General features: G+C 44.4%; 2 protein-coding genes across 2 annotated transcripts in view; one reads left to right on the top strand and one right to left on the bottom strand.

The window, feature by feature from the left end:
- The window catches only part of LOC119891530 (scavenger receptor cysteine-rich type 1 protein M160-like), a 667,824-nt gene that overhangs the window by 91,311 nt on the left and 559,836 nt on the right, over positions 1-16,677 (bottom strand). The gene's annotated exons all lie outside the window — the stretch shown is intronic.
- LOC119891504 (scavenger receptor cysteine-rich type 1 protein M160-like) overlaps positions 1-16,677 on the top strand; it is a 1,270,577-nt gene that overhangs the window by 1,249,093 nt on the left and 4,807 nt on the right. The window contains exons 23-28 of the mRNA XM_038703207.1: positions 329-370; positions 1,933-1,974; positions 5,924-5,965; positions 6,796-6,837; positions 11,732-11,773; positions 16,613-16,654. Of these exons, the coding sequence (XP_038559135.1) occupies positions 329-370; positions 1,933-1,974; positions 5,924-5,965; positions 6,796-6,837; positions 11,732-11,773; positions 16,613-16,654 (252 nt within the window). The remainder of the gene's footprint in view (positions 1-328; positions 371-1,932; positions 1,975-5,923; positions 5,966-6,795; positions 6,838-11,731; positions 11,774-16,612; positions 16,655-16,677) is intronic.

Raw genomic sequence — 16,677 nt, 5'->3', positions numbered from 1 at the left:
TGTGTGGCTGGAAGCTTCACCTGTCCTTCGCGAGGTAGTAATTCTCAATAATACATTGGCTGTAGGTCAGCGGTCCGGAGAGAACGGCGGCTGGGTCCAGTCCGCCTATTAGTGACCTCTGGTCTAGGGGTTTGGTCTGTGCAAAATGATGGTCACTGCCTAAGTTACAGTCTTATTGGTTGCTAGAAAAAAGAAGTGTTCTGTTGTTAATGATGAACTGATGTTGGAGTTGTGCTGAGTCCAGTTTGAATCACTGAATTGTTGTTGACATGTTTTTATTTTGTGTCTGGTGTCTTTATCTCTATTTCATCTTCTGTCATCTCTCCAGACTCTGTCAGGCCGAAGAACGGGACTAGTATGTCTAACTCAGGTAAGCCCATCAGTGATATTATCTATGACATCATGTGTGACAGTAATGTCTCCAGTGTGTCCTCTCCTCTGTCTCAGTGTCAGTCAGTGGTTTCCATTGGACTGAACTGTAAAGTTCTCCAGGACAGTGACGTCCTAAAGTGTAGAGAGGTGGGCTTGTTTCTGGAAGCTTCACCTGACAGGACACACCTGGAGGAATCTGTCTCTCTGTCTGTCTCTGTGTTTGGGGACGTCCCACCAGGTGGATCCAGTCCCTCCTTTTACAGTCTGTCATCGCTCTGCTCCATGTTTGTCAGACCTGTGACATCACTTCCTTTTTCAGGGGCGCTTTTGTTGAACGGAGGGTGAATGTGACCTTTCATCATCTGTTTGTTATAAGAACGTCTCTGGTGAATCTCACTCGCGGACTCGACTCGCAGTTTTTATCGAAATGCACAGATTTGATTTGCTGAGCAGCATCACATGAAACGATTGGAACACATGCAGTGGGTCTTTGAGTTTCCTGGGCCGCCAAACCAGTACAGTAAATGGTAGAAAAGCAGTGCGGGTTCAAGTAGAAATGCTCCTTCAGAAGGTAGCAATTCCCAATAATAAATCGGCGGCGGTCCGGAGAGAACGGCGGCTGGGTCCGGACTGCGGTCCGCCTATTAGTGACCTCTGGTCTAGGGGTTTGGTCTGTGCAAAATGATGGTCACTGCATAAGTTACAGTCTTATTGGTTGCTAGAAAAAAGAAGTGTTCTGTTGTTAATGATGAACTGATGTTGGAGTTGTGCTGAGTCCAGTTAGAATCACTGAATTGTTGTTGACATGTTTTTATTTTGTGTCTGGTGCAGGGACGTGCACAGGGGGGTTGCTCTGGTTGCCCGGGCAACTGCCCGTTTGCCTTTCCTGACTCAAGTTGCCCTTCCGACTCGCCCTTCCGAGAAAAAAAATAAAATAAAAACATAATCGCGATCGCAAAGCCTCATTCACTTCCATTCGGGCACCGAAAGTGAAAGTCAGTAGGGGAAGGGCAAACTCTGTTTAAGTGGCTGCACTGCTGCAGCGCTGCCTGCACGTCAGTCGATTCTGTTCCCTACCGGAATTCCTGTTTCCTTCCTTTATGCAATCATACTACAACAAATCATGCGTAGTTTTGCCCAGTTACCATACGTGATACGTACCAACAGAAGTGAATACGAGCTAGAAGCGCAACTGAATGTACGGGAAGCCAAAAGGTTAAAAAAGGATTGTATTTTTTTCCGAAATCTAAGCGTTTTTTTATTTAATATTTTATTAGAAGCGAGTTTTCCCCATCTGTCAATTCAATCTAGATTATTTATTTTCAAATAAAAAAAAAAAGGAAAAAAAATAAAAAATAATAATGATTAAAAAAAACAATAAACAATAATATAAGGAACTCTTTTTCTCATATGTATTTTGGTGACATTTATATTGTTAATACATTTTGGATACTGTGTTTAGTGCCTTTTTTCAGGTCAGAGCAACTGCCCTTCAAAATTCCTGTGCACGTCCCTGGTCTGGTGTCTTTATCTCTATTTCATCTTCTGTCATCTCTCCAGACTCTGTCAGGCCAAAGAACGAGACTAGTCTGTCTAACTCAGGTAAGCCCATCAGTGATATTTTCTGTCTCACTGTTTTAACCACACCCTCGACCTTGTTTTGGTGTATGGTATTGAAATTGAACATTTAGTGGTGTTCCCACAGAATCCCTCTTTGTCCGACCACTGTTTGATAACTTTTGAGTTTGTATTGCTGAACTACTCGCCATTGGGCAAAAATTTCCATACAAGATGTCTGTCTGATAGTGCTATAGCTAAATTTAAGGATGCGATTCCATCAGCTCTAAATACATTATCTAGTCACAAAGTAACGGAGGACTCCTATGCTAGTTTCAGTCCCTCCCAAATCGATCATCTTGTTGATAGTGCTGCAGGCTCGCTGCGAATGACACTTGACTCTGTAGCCCCTCTAAAATAGAAAATAATAAAACAAAGACGGTTAGCTCCATGGTATAATACTGAAACTCGCAAATTAAATCAAATATTGCGGAAACTTGAGAGGAATTGGCGTTCCACCAAGTGGAAAATTCTCGTTTAATTTGGCAAGGTAGTCTTAAAACTTATAGGAAGGCCCTCCGTAATGCTAGAGCAGCGTACTACTCGTCATTAATAGAGGAAAATAGGAACAACCCCAAGTTTCTTTTCAGCACTGTAGCCAGGCTGACAGAGAGTCACAGCTCTATTGAGCCGAGTATTCCCATAGCTCTCAGTAGTTACGATTTCATGAGCTTCTTTAATGATAAAATTCTAGCTATTAGAGACAAAATTCACCAAGACCTGCCCTCAACTGGCACCAACTTATCTCTTAACTCAGTAACCTTAGAAACAGCTGTAGAACCAGATACATGTTTAGACTGTTTTGCTTCCCTCAATCTTTACCAACTAACTTCAACTTCAATTGCAGAGACTGGAATATTTCATTGGCATTAAAGGAACCGCTCTAAGCTGGTTTAAGTCCTATTTATCAGATCGATTTCAGTTTGTACATGTTAACGATGAGTCCTCCATTCATAACCTACACGGTTGCAAGCTACATTGGATTAGGAGCTGTCCTAGCCCAACAGACTGGCCTTGGTGCAGAACAAGTCCTTGCCCTTGCCAGTAAAATACTGGATCAGGTTGAAAGAAAAGTACTCCACGACTGAGCAGGAATACCTTGAAGTTGTTTGGGAACTTGAACAATGGAGATATTATTTGGAAGGTTGCCAATTTACAATAGTAACTGATCATTCATCTCTGGTCTGGGTTTTCAAAACCCAAAAACCCAACACTAATGAGAGGGGCCTTCACCTTCGAATATGTAGGGGTGGTGATGGAACAGTAAATAAAACATGTACCTTTGGTGTGAGAGACCCAGGTTCAAGTCCACTGTGAAACACCAATGTGTCCCTGAGCAAGACACTTAACCCCTAGTTGTTCCAGAGGCGTGCGACCTGACATATCTGACAAATCTGACATATATAGCAATTGTAAGTCACTTTCGATAAAACCGTCAGCTGAATGAAGGAAATGAAAGAATATCAGAAAGTAAAATATCACACTGTACCAGATGCCTTGTCACGAGCACCACTTGTGCTATCCTCCTAGAAAGATATCACCAAAGACCTACAAATCCCTGACAATGAACTCTGGGAAGCTCAGCAGAAGGACTCCAACATCCAATGGCTCTATAACCAAATCATGGAAAAAGAAGCCACTGAAACCCAAACAACCAAATTCACTATTCATGAAGAAGTCAAACTGTCACAGTATGCAGAGAATAACAATATACACATTATGGTATAGCCTGTACTCTTTTGCTCCCCTCAAGACCCGGGCTGTCTCTTTCTCCCATCCTGCCCCCTGGTTCACTACTAAACTTAGCTCCATTAAGGACACTGGTCGCCATCTGGAGAGGCTTCATAAAAAATCTGGCCTCACTGTCCACCTAGAGGCCTTGAAAGACCATGTGAGGTCTTTTGTGGACATCATAAACACTTCTATCTTATCTGGCTTGGTACCCTTCTGCTTCAAAACAGCTAGCGTTACCTCTATTTTCAAAAAGCCCAGTTTGGACCTGGATGACCTCGACAACTACCGTCCGATCTATAACCTTCCCTTTATGAGCAAAATCCTAGAAAGTGCAGTCGTTGCCCAACTTCATCAACACATGTCCCACTATGATCTCTATGAACCCCTTCAATCTGGCTTCAGAGCACTGAGACTGTCCTCATCAAAATCACTAATGACCTCCTCATCGTCGCTGATTCTGGACATATCAGCATCCTCATTCTTCTAGATCTCTAAGCAGCCTTTGACACAGTTTCTCATACCATCCTTCTCAACCGTCTATCTGAATGCGTTGGCCTTACCGGTTCAGCACTCTCCTGGTTCCAGTTATATCTCTCCAATGGGAAACAGTTCATCACCTTTAGAGGCTCCAGCTCCTGAGGGTAGGTGATCTACTTCTCAATGTGTTGCTCCGTCTCTCCATCCCAAGAAGTCCGCAACCTTGGTGTCATTTTGGACTCCACCCTTTCCTTCCAGTCACATTTCAAACTCATTACCAAATCTGCTTTCGACCACCTCAAAAACAATCTGTGGCAGAGTCATTCATCCATGCCTTCATCACCTCCTGCTTGGACTACTATAATGGTGTCCTGTATGGGGTACCCAGCAAGGTCCTGGACAGGCTACAATTTTTGCAGAACTCGGCTGCCAGGGTTCTCACACACACTAGTTTGTTGCAGCACATCACTCCAATCCTCACTCAGCTTCACTGGCTCCCATTCGCATAACCTACAAAATCCTACTCCTCACCTATACATCTTCCCATGCCACTGCCCCCGAGTACCTACTGGGCCTTCTCCACCACTATACCCCTACACAAAACCTGCAGTCCACTGACAAGGGCCTACTCTTTGTCCCCCACACCGCAGATGCAGATGCGGATTTTTGGGGACGGAGCCTTCAGCGTCGCATGCCCCCCCCTCTGGAACTCCATCCCCACAGAGATCCGAAATGCTCCCTCTCTGGACTCTTTCAAAACCTTCTAAAAACCCACCTCTTCACAAAGGCATTTAACCCTATTGTTCCGTCTCTGCAATTCTGTGTAAATCGCCCTTGGGTCTTGTGAAAGGCGCTATATAAATATAAGTTGTTGTTGTTATTATTATTATTGGTTAGACAAAATTTCCCGAAGCAAAGGACCAGAATATCGTAACGACATATTTGCGCTATCATTCAGCACTGACTGTCAAATCAGATAATCTTTCAGTTTTCACATCAAACTCAAGGGACAATAATAACTACTCTACTAATAAATTCTCAATTTAAGTAAACTAAAATAACGTGCTAAATTTCAGGGAAAAAAATGAAATAAAAAGTGTAGCTTGAAGTGATTGAAGTGTAGTTTCAAACAATTTTACAATAAACACTCAACACAACTAAACAAATTACCAGTTTTAACGCCTCGTCTACTCTTTTACAACCTCATATACACCACTTTCCTACTTTCTCTTGTAAGTAAGAAATGTGAGCTCTAGCGTGTCCTGCCATCTAGGATTGGAGATCTATGATATATTCTGGTTTTGAACTGCCTGTGGGAAGAATATACATGTAAGAATCTGTACATTCTTAATTAAAAGCCATGTGAAATCTCTTTCCTCTTTTGTCTCCTCAATTCGTGTGGCTGGAAGCTTCACCTGTCCTTCGCGAGGTAGTAATTCTCAATAATACATTGGCTGTAGGTCAGCGGTCCGGAGAGAACGGCGGCTGGGTCCAGTCCGCCTATTAGTGACCTCTGGTCTAGGGGTTTGGTCTGTGCAAAATGATGGTCACTGCATAAGTTACAGTCTTATTGGTTGCAAGAAAAAAGAAGTGTTCTGTTGTTAATGATGAACTGATGTTGGAGTTGTGCTGAGTCCAGTTTGAATCACTGAATTGTTATTGACATGTTTTTATTTTGTGTCTGGTGTCTTTATCTCTATTTCATCTTCTGTCATCTCTCCAGACTCTGTCAGGCCGAAGAACGAGACTAGTCTGTCTAATTCAGGTAAGCCCATCAGTGACATCATCTATGACATCATGTGTGACAGTAATGTCCTCTCCTCTGTCTCAGTGTCTCAGTGGTTTCCATTGGACTGAACTGTAAAGTTCTCCAGGACAGTGACGTCCTAAAGTGTAGAGAGGTGGGCTTGTTTCTGGAAGCTTCACCTGACAGGACACACCTGGAGGAATCTGTCTCTCTGTCTGTCTCTGTGTTTGGGGACGTCCCACCAGGTGGATCCAGTCCCTCCTTTTACAGTCTGTCATCGCTCTGCTCCATGTTTGTCAGACCTGTGACATCACTTCCTTTTTCAGGGGCGCTTTTGTTGAACGGAGGGTGAATGTGACCTTTCATCATCTGTTTGTTATAAGAACGTCTCTGGTGAATCTCACTCGCGGACTCGACTCGCAGTTTTTATCGAAATGCACAGATTTGATTTGCTGAGCAGCATCACATGAAACGATTGGAACACATGCAGTGGGTCTTTGAGTTTCCTGGGCTGCCAAACCAGTACAGTAAATGGTAGAAAAGCAGTGCGGGTTCAAGTAGAAATGCTCCTTCAGAAGGTAGCAATTCCCAATAATAAATCGGCGGCGGTCCGGACTGCGGTCCGCCTATTAGTGACCTCTGGTCTAGGGGTTTGGTCTGTGCAAAATGATGGTCGCTACCTAAGTTATAGTCTTATTGGTTGCAAGAAAAAAGAAGTGTTCTGTTGTTAATGATGAACTGATGTTGGAGTTGTGCTGAGTCCAGTTTGAATCACTGAATTGTTATTGACATGTTTTTATTTTGTGTCTGGTGTCTTTATCTCTATTTCATCTTCTGTTTCTCTCCAGACTCTGTCAGGCCGAAGAACGAGACTAGTCTGTCTAACTCAGGTAAGCCCATCAGTGACATCATCTATGACATCATGTGTGACAGTAATGTCTCCAGTGTGTCCTCTCTCTTATCTCTAAACTCAGGAACCTTAGGATTTAGAGTTCATCATAGGACAGAGACAGCACTGGTAAAAATTACTAATGACCTCCAAACTGCATCAGACAAAGGTCTTGTCTCTGTACTGGTTTCATTAGATCTTAGCGCTGCATTTAATAATGATAATGAATTACATTTATATAGCGCTTTATCATAGAAACAGAAGTCACTGAAACCCCAACAACCAAGTTCACTATTCTTGAAGAAGTCCAACTGTCACAGTATGAAGAGAATAACAACATACACATTATGCTATATGTGTGTGTGTGCGTGTAAATATATATATATAATCTATAATTGATTAATATACAGTAACATTATTTACAAACTAAGGCAGTGGTTCTCAAAGTGGGGTCCGGGGGTGGGGTCCTTCAGGGGGCTCCAGGGTGTTCCCAGCAAAAGGGAAACAAAATTTTTCACTATAATTCCATCCATAAGTAACACAATGACAGAATGTATGACTATTTTGTTCATGGGTTTTATACCCTTTCTGTGGGGTGGTGATGGAGCAGTGGATAAGACGCATGCCTTTGGTTTGAGAGACCCGGATTCAATTCCCCACTGTCCACCAATGTGTCTGTGAGCAAGACACTTAAACCCTTGCTGCTCCAGATGTTTGCGACCTCTGACATATATAGCAATTGTAAGTCGCTTTGGATAAAAGCGTCAGCTAATTGAATAAATGTAAATGTTTCTGTGATAAAACATCTAAAAGCGAAACACTATCAGATGGGCGACGCCAGACAAAATCTTATCAAATGGGGGTCCGTTGTCTAATTTGTGTCAGTTTAGGGGTCCTTGACGTGAAAAAGTTTGAGAACCACTGGTCTAGGGCAGGGGTATTGAATTAGAATTCAAAGAGGTCCAGACAACTAGGAAGTCGCCCCAGCTATGTACATAGGGGCTCCTGTTTACATGGACCATGCTATTCCCACTGTTCTGTCGGACAGGCGCTCTGTCGCAGTGAAACATCATCCCAACAGATCACATGTGCGTTCTGTCAGTCTGAGGCCCCTGGTCAGTGTTGATGTTGCTTCTACTACTCTGCCTGCCTCAGCACCAACTAACAGGAATGCAAAGTTCATGTTATTGAACACTCGTTCCCTAAATAACAAAGCACTACTCGTACATGACATCAGTACTGACAGGAAAATTAATTTTCTGTGCTTAACAGAAACTTTGCAAAATCAGAAGGATTTCATGACATTCAACCAAGCCAGCACCCCGGGCTATGTGTACAGACAGAAGCCTCACTCTACGGGCCGTGGTGGTGGTCTGGCTGTTATACATTGAGCTTACATCCCAGTGAAAGAACTTTCACTGCCTAACATTACCTCATTTGAGTGTCTTTGTTTCACATTGGCTGGGTCTGCACAGCTCCAGGTGGTCCTTGTTTATCACCCTCTAAAAACCTCCATCATCTTCATGGGCGAGCTATCAGAGCTACTCATCTCCGTCTGCCCCATGTCTCCATCCACACTCCTGCTCGGGGATTTAATATCCATGTGGACTCTAACAGCTGTCCCTTTGCTGCTGAATTCCTTTCACTATTGGACTGCCTCAACATCATTCAGCATGTCAAAGGTCCCACTCACACCAAAGGTCACACACTGGATCTGGTGTGCTCCACTGGTACCACTCCCTCCCAGCTGCAATGCTTCGACATAGCTGTATCTGACCACAGTGCCATCCTTTTTTATATTCCAGTCCTTCTGCCCAGGCAAACACTCAAACGCAGCATCACATTCAGGAACATCAAGTCTGTTAATACATCATCCCTAGCCAGCACTGTAAGGACCCACCTTGCTTTAGATCCCCCTGACCCCGGGGTGGATGGCCTAGTCGCCCACTACAAATACAGCTTTGTCTCTCAGCCTGGATTCTTTTGGTCCCCTCAAGACCCGGACTGTCTCTTTCTCCCGTCCTGCCCCTTGGTTCGCTACCAAACTTAGCTCCATTAAGGCCACTGGTCGCCAACTTGAGAGGCTTCATAAAAAATCTGGCCTTCAAAGACCATGTGAGGTCTTATAAAGAAGCTCTCTCCAAGGCCAAAACACACTACTATTCCACCCTCATTGGTAACAATCAAAAGCAACCCAGACTGCTCTTCTCCACCATAAACCGGCAGCTCTGCCCTCATGATGCCCCTTGCCCCTTTGACACTCCTAACTTCTGCTCCAAATTCCTGGCTTTCTTTCAGGCAAAAGTGGACTCTATCCATCAACAACTGCTGCCTCCTACTCGTGACCCTCTACCCACAACTCACCCTCACGATGGTGCGACCCCCTCCGCTGCATACTTGCCTCTCCCCCTTCTCCCTTCTGGACATGGCTCAAGTCGTCAAGTTGGTTACCAGAGCCAAGATTTCCACCTGATCACTGGACCCCATGCCTACAATCTTGGTCAAGACGTGCCTCCCTACCCTCTGTCCCATCATGGTGGACATCATAAACACTTCTATCTTATCTGGCTTGGTACCCTCCTGCTTCAAAACAGCTAGCGTTACCCCTATTTTCAAAAAGCCCAGTTTGGACCTGGATGACCTCGACAACTACCGTCCGATCTATAACCTTCCCTTTATGAGCAAAATCCTAGAAAGTGCAGTCGCTGCCCAACTTCATCAACACATGTCCCACTATGATCTCTATGAACCCCTTCAATCTGGCTTCAGAGCACTGAGACTGCCCTCATCAAAATCACTAATGACCTCCTCATCGTCGCTGATTCTGGACATATCAGCATCCTCATTCTTCTAGATCTCTAAGCAGCCTTTGACACAGTTTCTCATACCATCCTTCTCAACCGTCTATCTGAATGCGTTGGCCTTACCGGTTCAGCACTCTCCTGGTTCCAGTTATATCTCTCCAATGGGGAACAGTTTGTCACCTTTAGAGGCTCCAGCTCCCCCCCCCCGGCCCCAGTCAAACAAGGTGTGCCTCAAGGCTCAGTGCTTGGACCCCTCCTTTTCACCATTTACATCCTCCCCCTCGGCCAGATAATAAGTCACCATGGTCTCAGTTTCCACTGTTATGCTGATGACACACAGCTGTATATCAGCACCAAACCATCCACTCAGCTTCCCCCTCTGTCCCTTAACTTTAACTGTCTGTATGAAATAAAAACTTGGATGTCATCCAATCTACTCAAGTTAAACAGCAGCAAAATGGAGCTAATGGTCATGGCTCCCAAGCCGCTGCTCCTGAGGGTAGGTGATCCACTTCTCAATGTGTTGCTCCGTCTCTCCATCCCAAGAAGTCCGCAACCTTGGTGTCATTTTGGACTCCACCCTTTCCTTCCAGTCACATGTCAAACAAATCTGCTTTCGACCACCTCAAAAACATCTCCAGACTTTGACCAGAATCTGCGGCAGAGTCATTCATCCATGCCTTCATCACTTCCTGCTTGGACTACTGTAATGGTGTCCTGTATGGGGTACCCAGCAAGGTCCTGGACAGGCTACAATTTTTGCAGAACTCGGCTGCCAGGGCTCTCACACACACTAGTTTGTGGCAGCACATCACTCCAATCCTCACTCAGCTTCACTGGCTCCCGGTCACATTTGCATAACCTACAAAATCCTACTCCTCACCTATACATCTTTCCATGCCACTGCCCCCGAGTACCTACTGGGCCTTCTCCACCCCTATACCCCCTCACGGAACCTGCAGTCCACCGACAAGGGCCTACTCTTTGTCCCCCACACCAGACTGCAGATTTTTGGGGACGGAGCCTTCAGCATCGCAGCCCCCCCCCCCCCCCCTCTGGAACTCCATCCCCACAGAGATCCGAAATGCTCCCTCTCTGGACTCTTTCAAAAACCTTCTAAAAACCCACCTCTTCACAAAGGCATTTAACCCTAAGTTACTTTTTTATTGTTCTGTCTCTGCAATTCTGTGTAAATCGCCCTTGGGTCTTGTGAAAGGCGCTATATAAATATAAGTTGTTGTTGTTATTATTATTATTATTGGTTAGACAAAATTTCCCGAAGCAAAGGACCAGAATATCGTAACGACATATTTGCGCTATCATTCAGCACTGACTGTCAAATCAGATAATCTTTCAGTTTTCACATCAAACTCAAGGGACAATAATAACTACTCTACTAATAAATTCTCAAATTAAGTAAACTAAAATAACGTGCTAAATTTCAGGGAAAAAAATGAAATAAAAAGTGTAGCTTGAAGTGATTGAAGTGTAGTTTCAAACAATTTTACAATAAACACTCAAAACAACTAAACAAATTACCAGTTTTAACGCCTCGTCTACTCTTTTACAACCTCATATACACCACTTTCCTACTTTCTCTTGTAAGTAAGAAATGTGAACTCTAGCGTGTCCTGCCATCTAGGATTGGAGATCTATGATATATTCTGGTTTTGAACTGCCTGTGGGAAGAATATACATGTAAGAATCTGTACATTCTTAATTAAAAGCCATGTGAAATCTCTTTCCTCTTTTGTCTCCTCAATTCGTGTGGCTGGAAGCTTCACCTGTCCTTCGCGAGGTAGTAATTCTCAATAATACATTGGCTGTAGGTCAGCGGTCCGGAGAGAACGGCGGCTGGGTCCAGTCCGCCTATTAGTGACCTCTGGTCTAGGGGTTTGGTCTGTGCAAAATGATGGTCACTGCATAAGTTACAGTCTTATTGGTTGCAAGAAAAAAGAAGTGTTCTGTTGTTAATGATGAACTGATGTTGGAGTTGTGCTGAGTCCAGTTTGAATCACTGAATTGTTATTGACATGTTTTTATTTTGTGTCTGGTGTCTTTATCTCTATTTCATCTTCTGTTTCTCTCCAGGCTCTGTCAGGCCGAAGAACGAGACTAGTCTGTCTAACTCAGGTAAGCCCATCAGTGACATCATCTATGACATCATGTGTGACAGTAATGTCTCCAGCGTGTCCTCTCTCTTATCTCTAAACTCAGGAACCTTAGGATTTAGAGTTCATCATAGGACAGAGACAGCACTGGTAAAAATTACTAATGACCTCCAAACTGCATCAGACAAAGGTCTTGTCTCTGTACTGGTTTCATTAGATCTTAGCGCTGCATTTAATAATGATAATGAATTACATTTATATAGCGCTTTATCATAGAAACAGAAGTCACTGAAACCCCAACAACCAAGTTCACTATTCTTGAAGAAGTCCAACTGTCACAGTATGAAGAGAATAACAACATACACATTATGCTATATGTGTGTGTGCATGTAAATATATATATAATCTATAATTGATTAATATACAGTAACATTATTTACAAACTAAGGCAGTGGTTCTCAAAGTGGGGTCCGGGGGTGGGGTCCTTCAGGGGGCTCCAGGGTGTTCCCAGCAAAAGGGAAACAAAATTTTTCACTATAATTCCATCCATAAGTAACACAATGACAGAATGTATGACTATTTTGTTCATGGGTTTTATACCCTTTCTGTGGGGTGGTGATGGAGCAGTGGATAAGACGCATGCCTTTGGTTTGAGAGACCCGGATTCAATTCCCCACTGTCCACCAATGTGTCTGTGAGCAAGACACTTAAACCCTTGCTGCTCCAGATGTTTGCGACCTCTGACATATATAGCAATTGTAAGTCGCTTTGGATAAAAGCGTCAGCTAATTGAATAAATGTAAATGTTTCTGTGATAAAACATCTAAAAGCGAAACACTATCAGATGGGCGACGCCAGACAAAATCTTATCAAATGGGGGTCCGTTGTCTAATTTGTGTCAGTTTAGGGGTCCTTGACGTGAAAAAGTTTGAGAACCACTGGTCTAGGGCAGGGGTATTCAATTAGAATTCAAAGAGGTCCAGACAACTAGGATGTCGCCCCAGCTATGTACATAGGGGCTCCTGTTTACATGGACCATGCTATTCCCACTGTTCTGTCGGACAGGCGCTCTGTCGCAGTGAAACATCATCCCAACAGATCACATGTGCGTTCTGTCAGTCTGAGGCCCCTGGTCAGTGTTGATGTTGCTTCTACTACTCTGCCTGCCTCAGCACCAACTAACAGGAATGCAAAGTTCATGTTATTGAACACTCGTTCCCTAAATAACAAAGCACTACTCGTACATGACATCAGTACTGACAGGAAAATTAATTTTCTGTGCTTAACAGAAACTTTGCAAAATCAGAAGGATTTCATGACATTCAACCAAGCCAGCACCCCGGGCTATGTGTACAGACAGAAGCCTCACTCGTGGTGGTGGTCTGGCTGTTATACATTGAGCTTACATCCCAGTGAAAGAACTTTCACTGCCTAACATTACCTCATTTGAGTGTCTTTGTTTCACATTGGCTGGGTCTGCACAGCTCCAGGTGGTCCTTGTTTATCACCCTCTAAAAACCTCCATCATCTTCATGGGCGAGCTATCAGAGCTACTCATCTCCGTCTGCCCCATGTCTCCATCCACACTCCTGCTCGGGGATTTAATATCCATGTGGACTCTAACAGCTGTCCCTTTGCTGCTGAATTCCTTTCACTATTGGACTGCCTCAACATCATTCAGCATGTCAAAGGTCCCACTCACACCAAAGGTCACACACTGGATCTGGTGTGCTCCACTGGTACCACTCCCTCCCAGCTGCAATGCTTCGACATAGCTGTATCTGACCACAGTGCCATCCTTTTTTATATTCCAGTCCTTCTGCCCAGGCAAACACTCAAACGCAGCATCACATTCAGGAACATCAAGTCTGTTAATACATCATCCCTAGCCAGCACTGTAAGGACCCACCTTGCTTTAGATCCCCCTGACCCCGGGGTGGATGGCCTAGTCGCCCACTACAAATACAGCTTTGTCTCTCAGCCTGGATTCTTTTGGTCCCCTCAAGACCCGGACTGTCTCTTTCTCCCGTCCTGCCCCTTGGTTCGCTACCAAACTTAGCTCCATTAAGGCCACTGGTCGCCAACTTGAGAGGCTTCATAAAAAATCTGGCCTTCAAAGACCATGTGAGGTCTTATAAAGAAGCTCTCTCCAAGGCCAAAACACACTACTATTCCACCCTCATTGGTAACAATCAAAAGCAACCCAGACTGCTCTTCTCCACCATAAACCGGCAGCTCTGCCCTCATGATGCCCCTTGCCCCTTTGACACTCCTAACTTCTGCTCCAAATTCCTGGCTTTCTTTCAGGCAAAAGTGGACTCTATCCATCAACAACTGCTGCCTCCTACTCGTGACCCTCTACCCACAACTCACCCTCACGATGGTGCGACCCCCTCCGCTGCATACTTGCCTCTCCCCCTTCTCCCTTCTGGACATGGCTCAAGTCGTCAAGTTGGTTACCAGAGCCAAGATTTCCACCTGATCACTGGACCCCATGCCTACAATCTTGGTCAAGACGTGCCTCCCTACCCTCTGTCCCATCATGGTGGACATCATAAACACTTCTATCTTATCTGGCTTGGTACCCTCCTGCTTCAAAACAGCTAGCGTTACCCCTATTTTCAAAAAGCCCAGTTTGGACCTGGATGACCTCGACAACTACCGTCCGATCTATAACCTTCCCTTTATGAGCAAAATCCTAGAAAGTGCAGTCGCTGCCCAACTTCATCAACACATGTCCCACTATGATCTCTATGAACCCCTTCAATCTGGCTTCAGAGCACTGAGACTGCCCTCATCAAAATCACTAATGACCTCCTCATCGTCGCTGATTCTGGACATATCAGCATCCTCATTCTTCTAGATCTCTAAGCAGCCTTTGACACAGTTTCTCATACCATCCTTCTCAACCATCTATCTGAATGCGTTGGCCTTACCGGTTCAGCACTCTCCTGGTTCCAGTTATATCTCTCCAATGGGGAACAGTTCGTCACCTTTAGAGGCTCCAGCTCCCCCCCCCCGGCCCCAGTCAAACAAGGTGTGCCTCAAGGCTCAGTGCTTGGACCCCTCCTTTTCACCATTTACATCCTCCCCCTCGGCCAGATAATAAGTCACCATGGTCTCAGTTTCCACTGTTATGCTGATGACACACAGCTGTATATCAGCACCAAACCATCCACTCAGCTTCCCCCTCTGTCCCTTAACTTTAACTGTCTGTATGAAATAAAAACCTGGATGTCATCCAATCTACTCAAGTTAAACCGCAGCAAAATGGAGCTAATGGTCATGGCTCCCAAGCCGCTGCTCCTGAGGGTAGGTGATCTACTTCTCAATGTGTTGCTCCGTCTCTCCATCCCAAGAAGTCCGCAACCTTGGTGTCATTTTGGACTCCACCCTTTCCTTCCAGTCACATGTCAAACAAATCTGCTTTCGACCACCTCAAAAACATCTCCAGACTTTGACCAGAATCTGCGGCAGAGTCATTCATCCATGCCTTCATCACTTCCTGCTTGGACTACTTTAATGGTGTCCTGTATGGGGTACCCAGCAAGGTCCTGGACAGGCTACAATTTTTGCAGAACTTGGCTGCCAGGGTTCTCACACACACTAGTTTGTTGCAGCACATCACTCCAATCCTCACTCAGCTTCACTGGCTCCCATTCGCATAACCTACAAAATCCTACTCCTCACCTATACATCTTCCCATGCCACTGCCCCCGAGTACCTACTGGGCCTTCTCCACCCCTATACCCCTTCACAAAACCTGCAGTCCACTGACAAGGGCCTACTCTTTGTCCCCCACACCGCAGATGCAGATACCCCCCCCTCTGGAACTCCATCCCCACAGAGATCTGAAATGCTCCCTCTCTGGACTCTTTCAAAAACCTTCTAAAAACCCACCTCTTCACAAAGGCATTTAACCCTAAGTTACTTTTTTATTGTTCTGTCTCTGCAATTCTGTGTAAATCGCCCTTGGGTCTTGTGAAAGGCGCTATATAAATATAAGTTGTTGTTATTATTATTATTATTGGTTAGACAAAATTTCCCGAAGCAAAGGACCAGAATATCGTAACAACATGTTTGCGCCATCATTCAGCACTGACTGTCAAATCAGATAATCTTTCAGTTTTCACATCAAACTCAAGGGACAATAATAACTACTCTACTAATAAATTCTCAATTTAAGTAAACTAAAATAACGTGCTAAATTTCAGGGAAAAAAATGAAATAAAAAGTGTAGCTTGAAGTGATTGAAGTGTAGTTTCAAACAATTTTACAATAAACACTCAACACAACTAAACAAATTACCAGTTTTAACGCCTCGTCTACTCTTTTACAACCTCATATACACCACTTTCCTACTTTCTCTTGTAAGTAAGAAATGTGAGCTCTAGCGTGTCCTGCCATCTAGGATTGGAGATCTATGATATATTCTGGTTTTGAACTGCCTGTGGGAAGAATATACATGTAAGAATCTGTACATTCTTAATTAAAAGCCATGTGAAATCTCTTTCCTCTTTTGTCTCCTCAATTCGTGTGGCTGGAAGCTTCACCTGTCCTTCGCGAGGTAGTAATTCTCAATAATACATTGGCTGTAGGTCAGCGGTCCGGAGAGAACGGCGGCTGGGTCCAGTCCGCCTATTAGTGACCTCTGGTCTAGGGGTTTGGTCTGTGCAAAATGATGGTCACTGCATAAGTTACAGTCTTATTGGTTGCAAGAAAAAAGAAGTGTTCTGTTGTTAATGATGAACTGATGTTGGAGTTGTGCTGAGTCCAGTTTGAATCACTGAATTGTTATTGACATGTTTTTATTTTGTGTCTGGTGTCTTTATCTCTATTTCATCTTCTGTCATCTCTCCAGACTCTGTCAGGCCGAAGAACGAGACTAGTCTGTCTAATTCAGGTAAGCCCATCAGTGATATTGTC

The sequence above is a fragment of the Micropterus salmoides genome, unplaced genomic scaffold (assembly GCF_014851395.1).
Source record: "Micropterus salmoides isolate LMB-PRFRI ecotype aquatic unplaced genomic scaffold, ASM1485139v1 Ms_hic_scaffold_7, whole genome shotgun sequence".
Classification (NCBI taxonomy): domain Eukaryota; kingdom Metazoa; phylum Chordata; class Actinopteri; order Centrarchiformes; family Centrarchidae; genus Micropterus; species Micropterus salmoides.
This window is presented reverse-complemented; position numbering and strand designations above follow the sequence as displayed.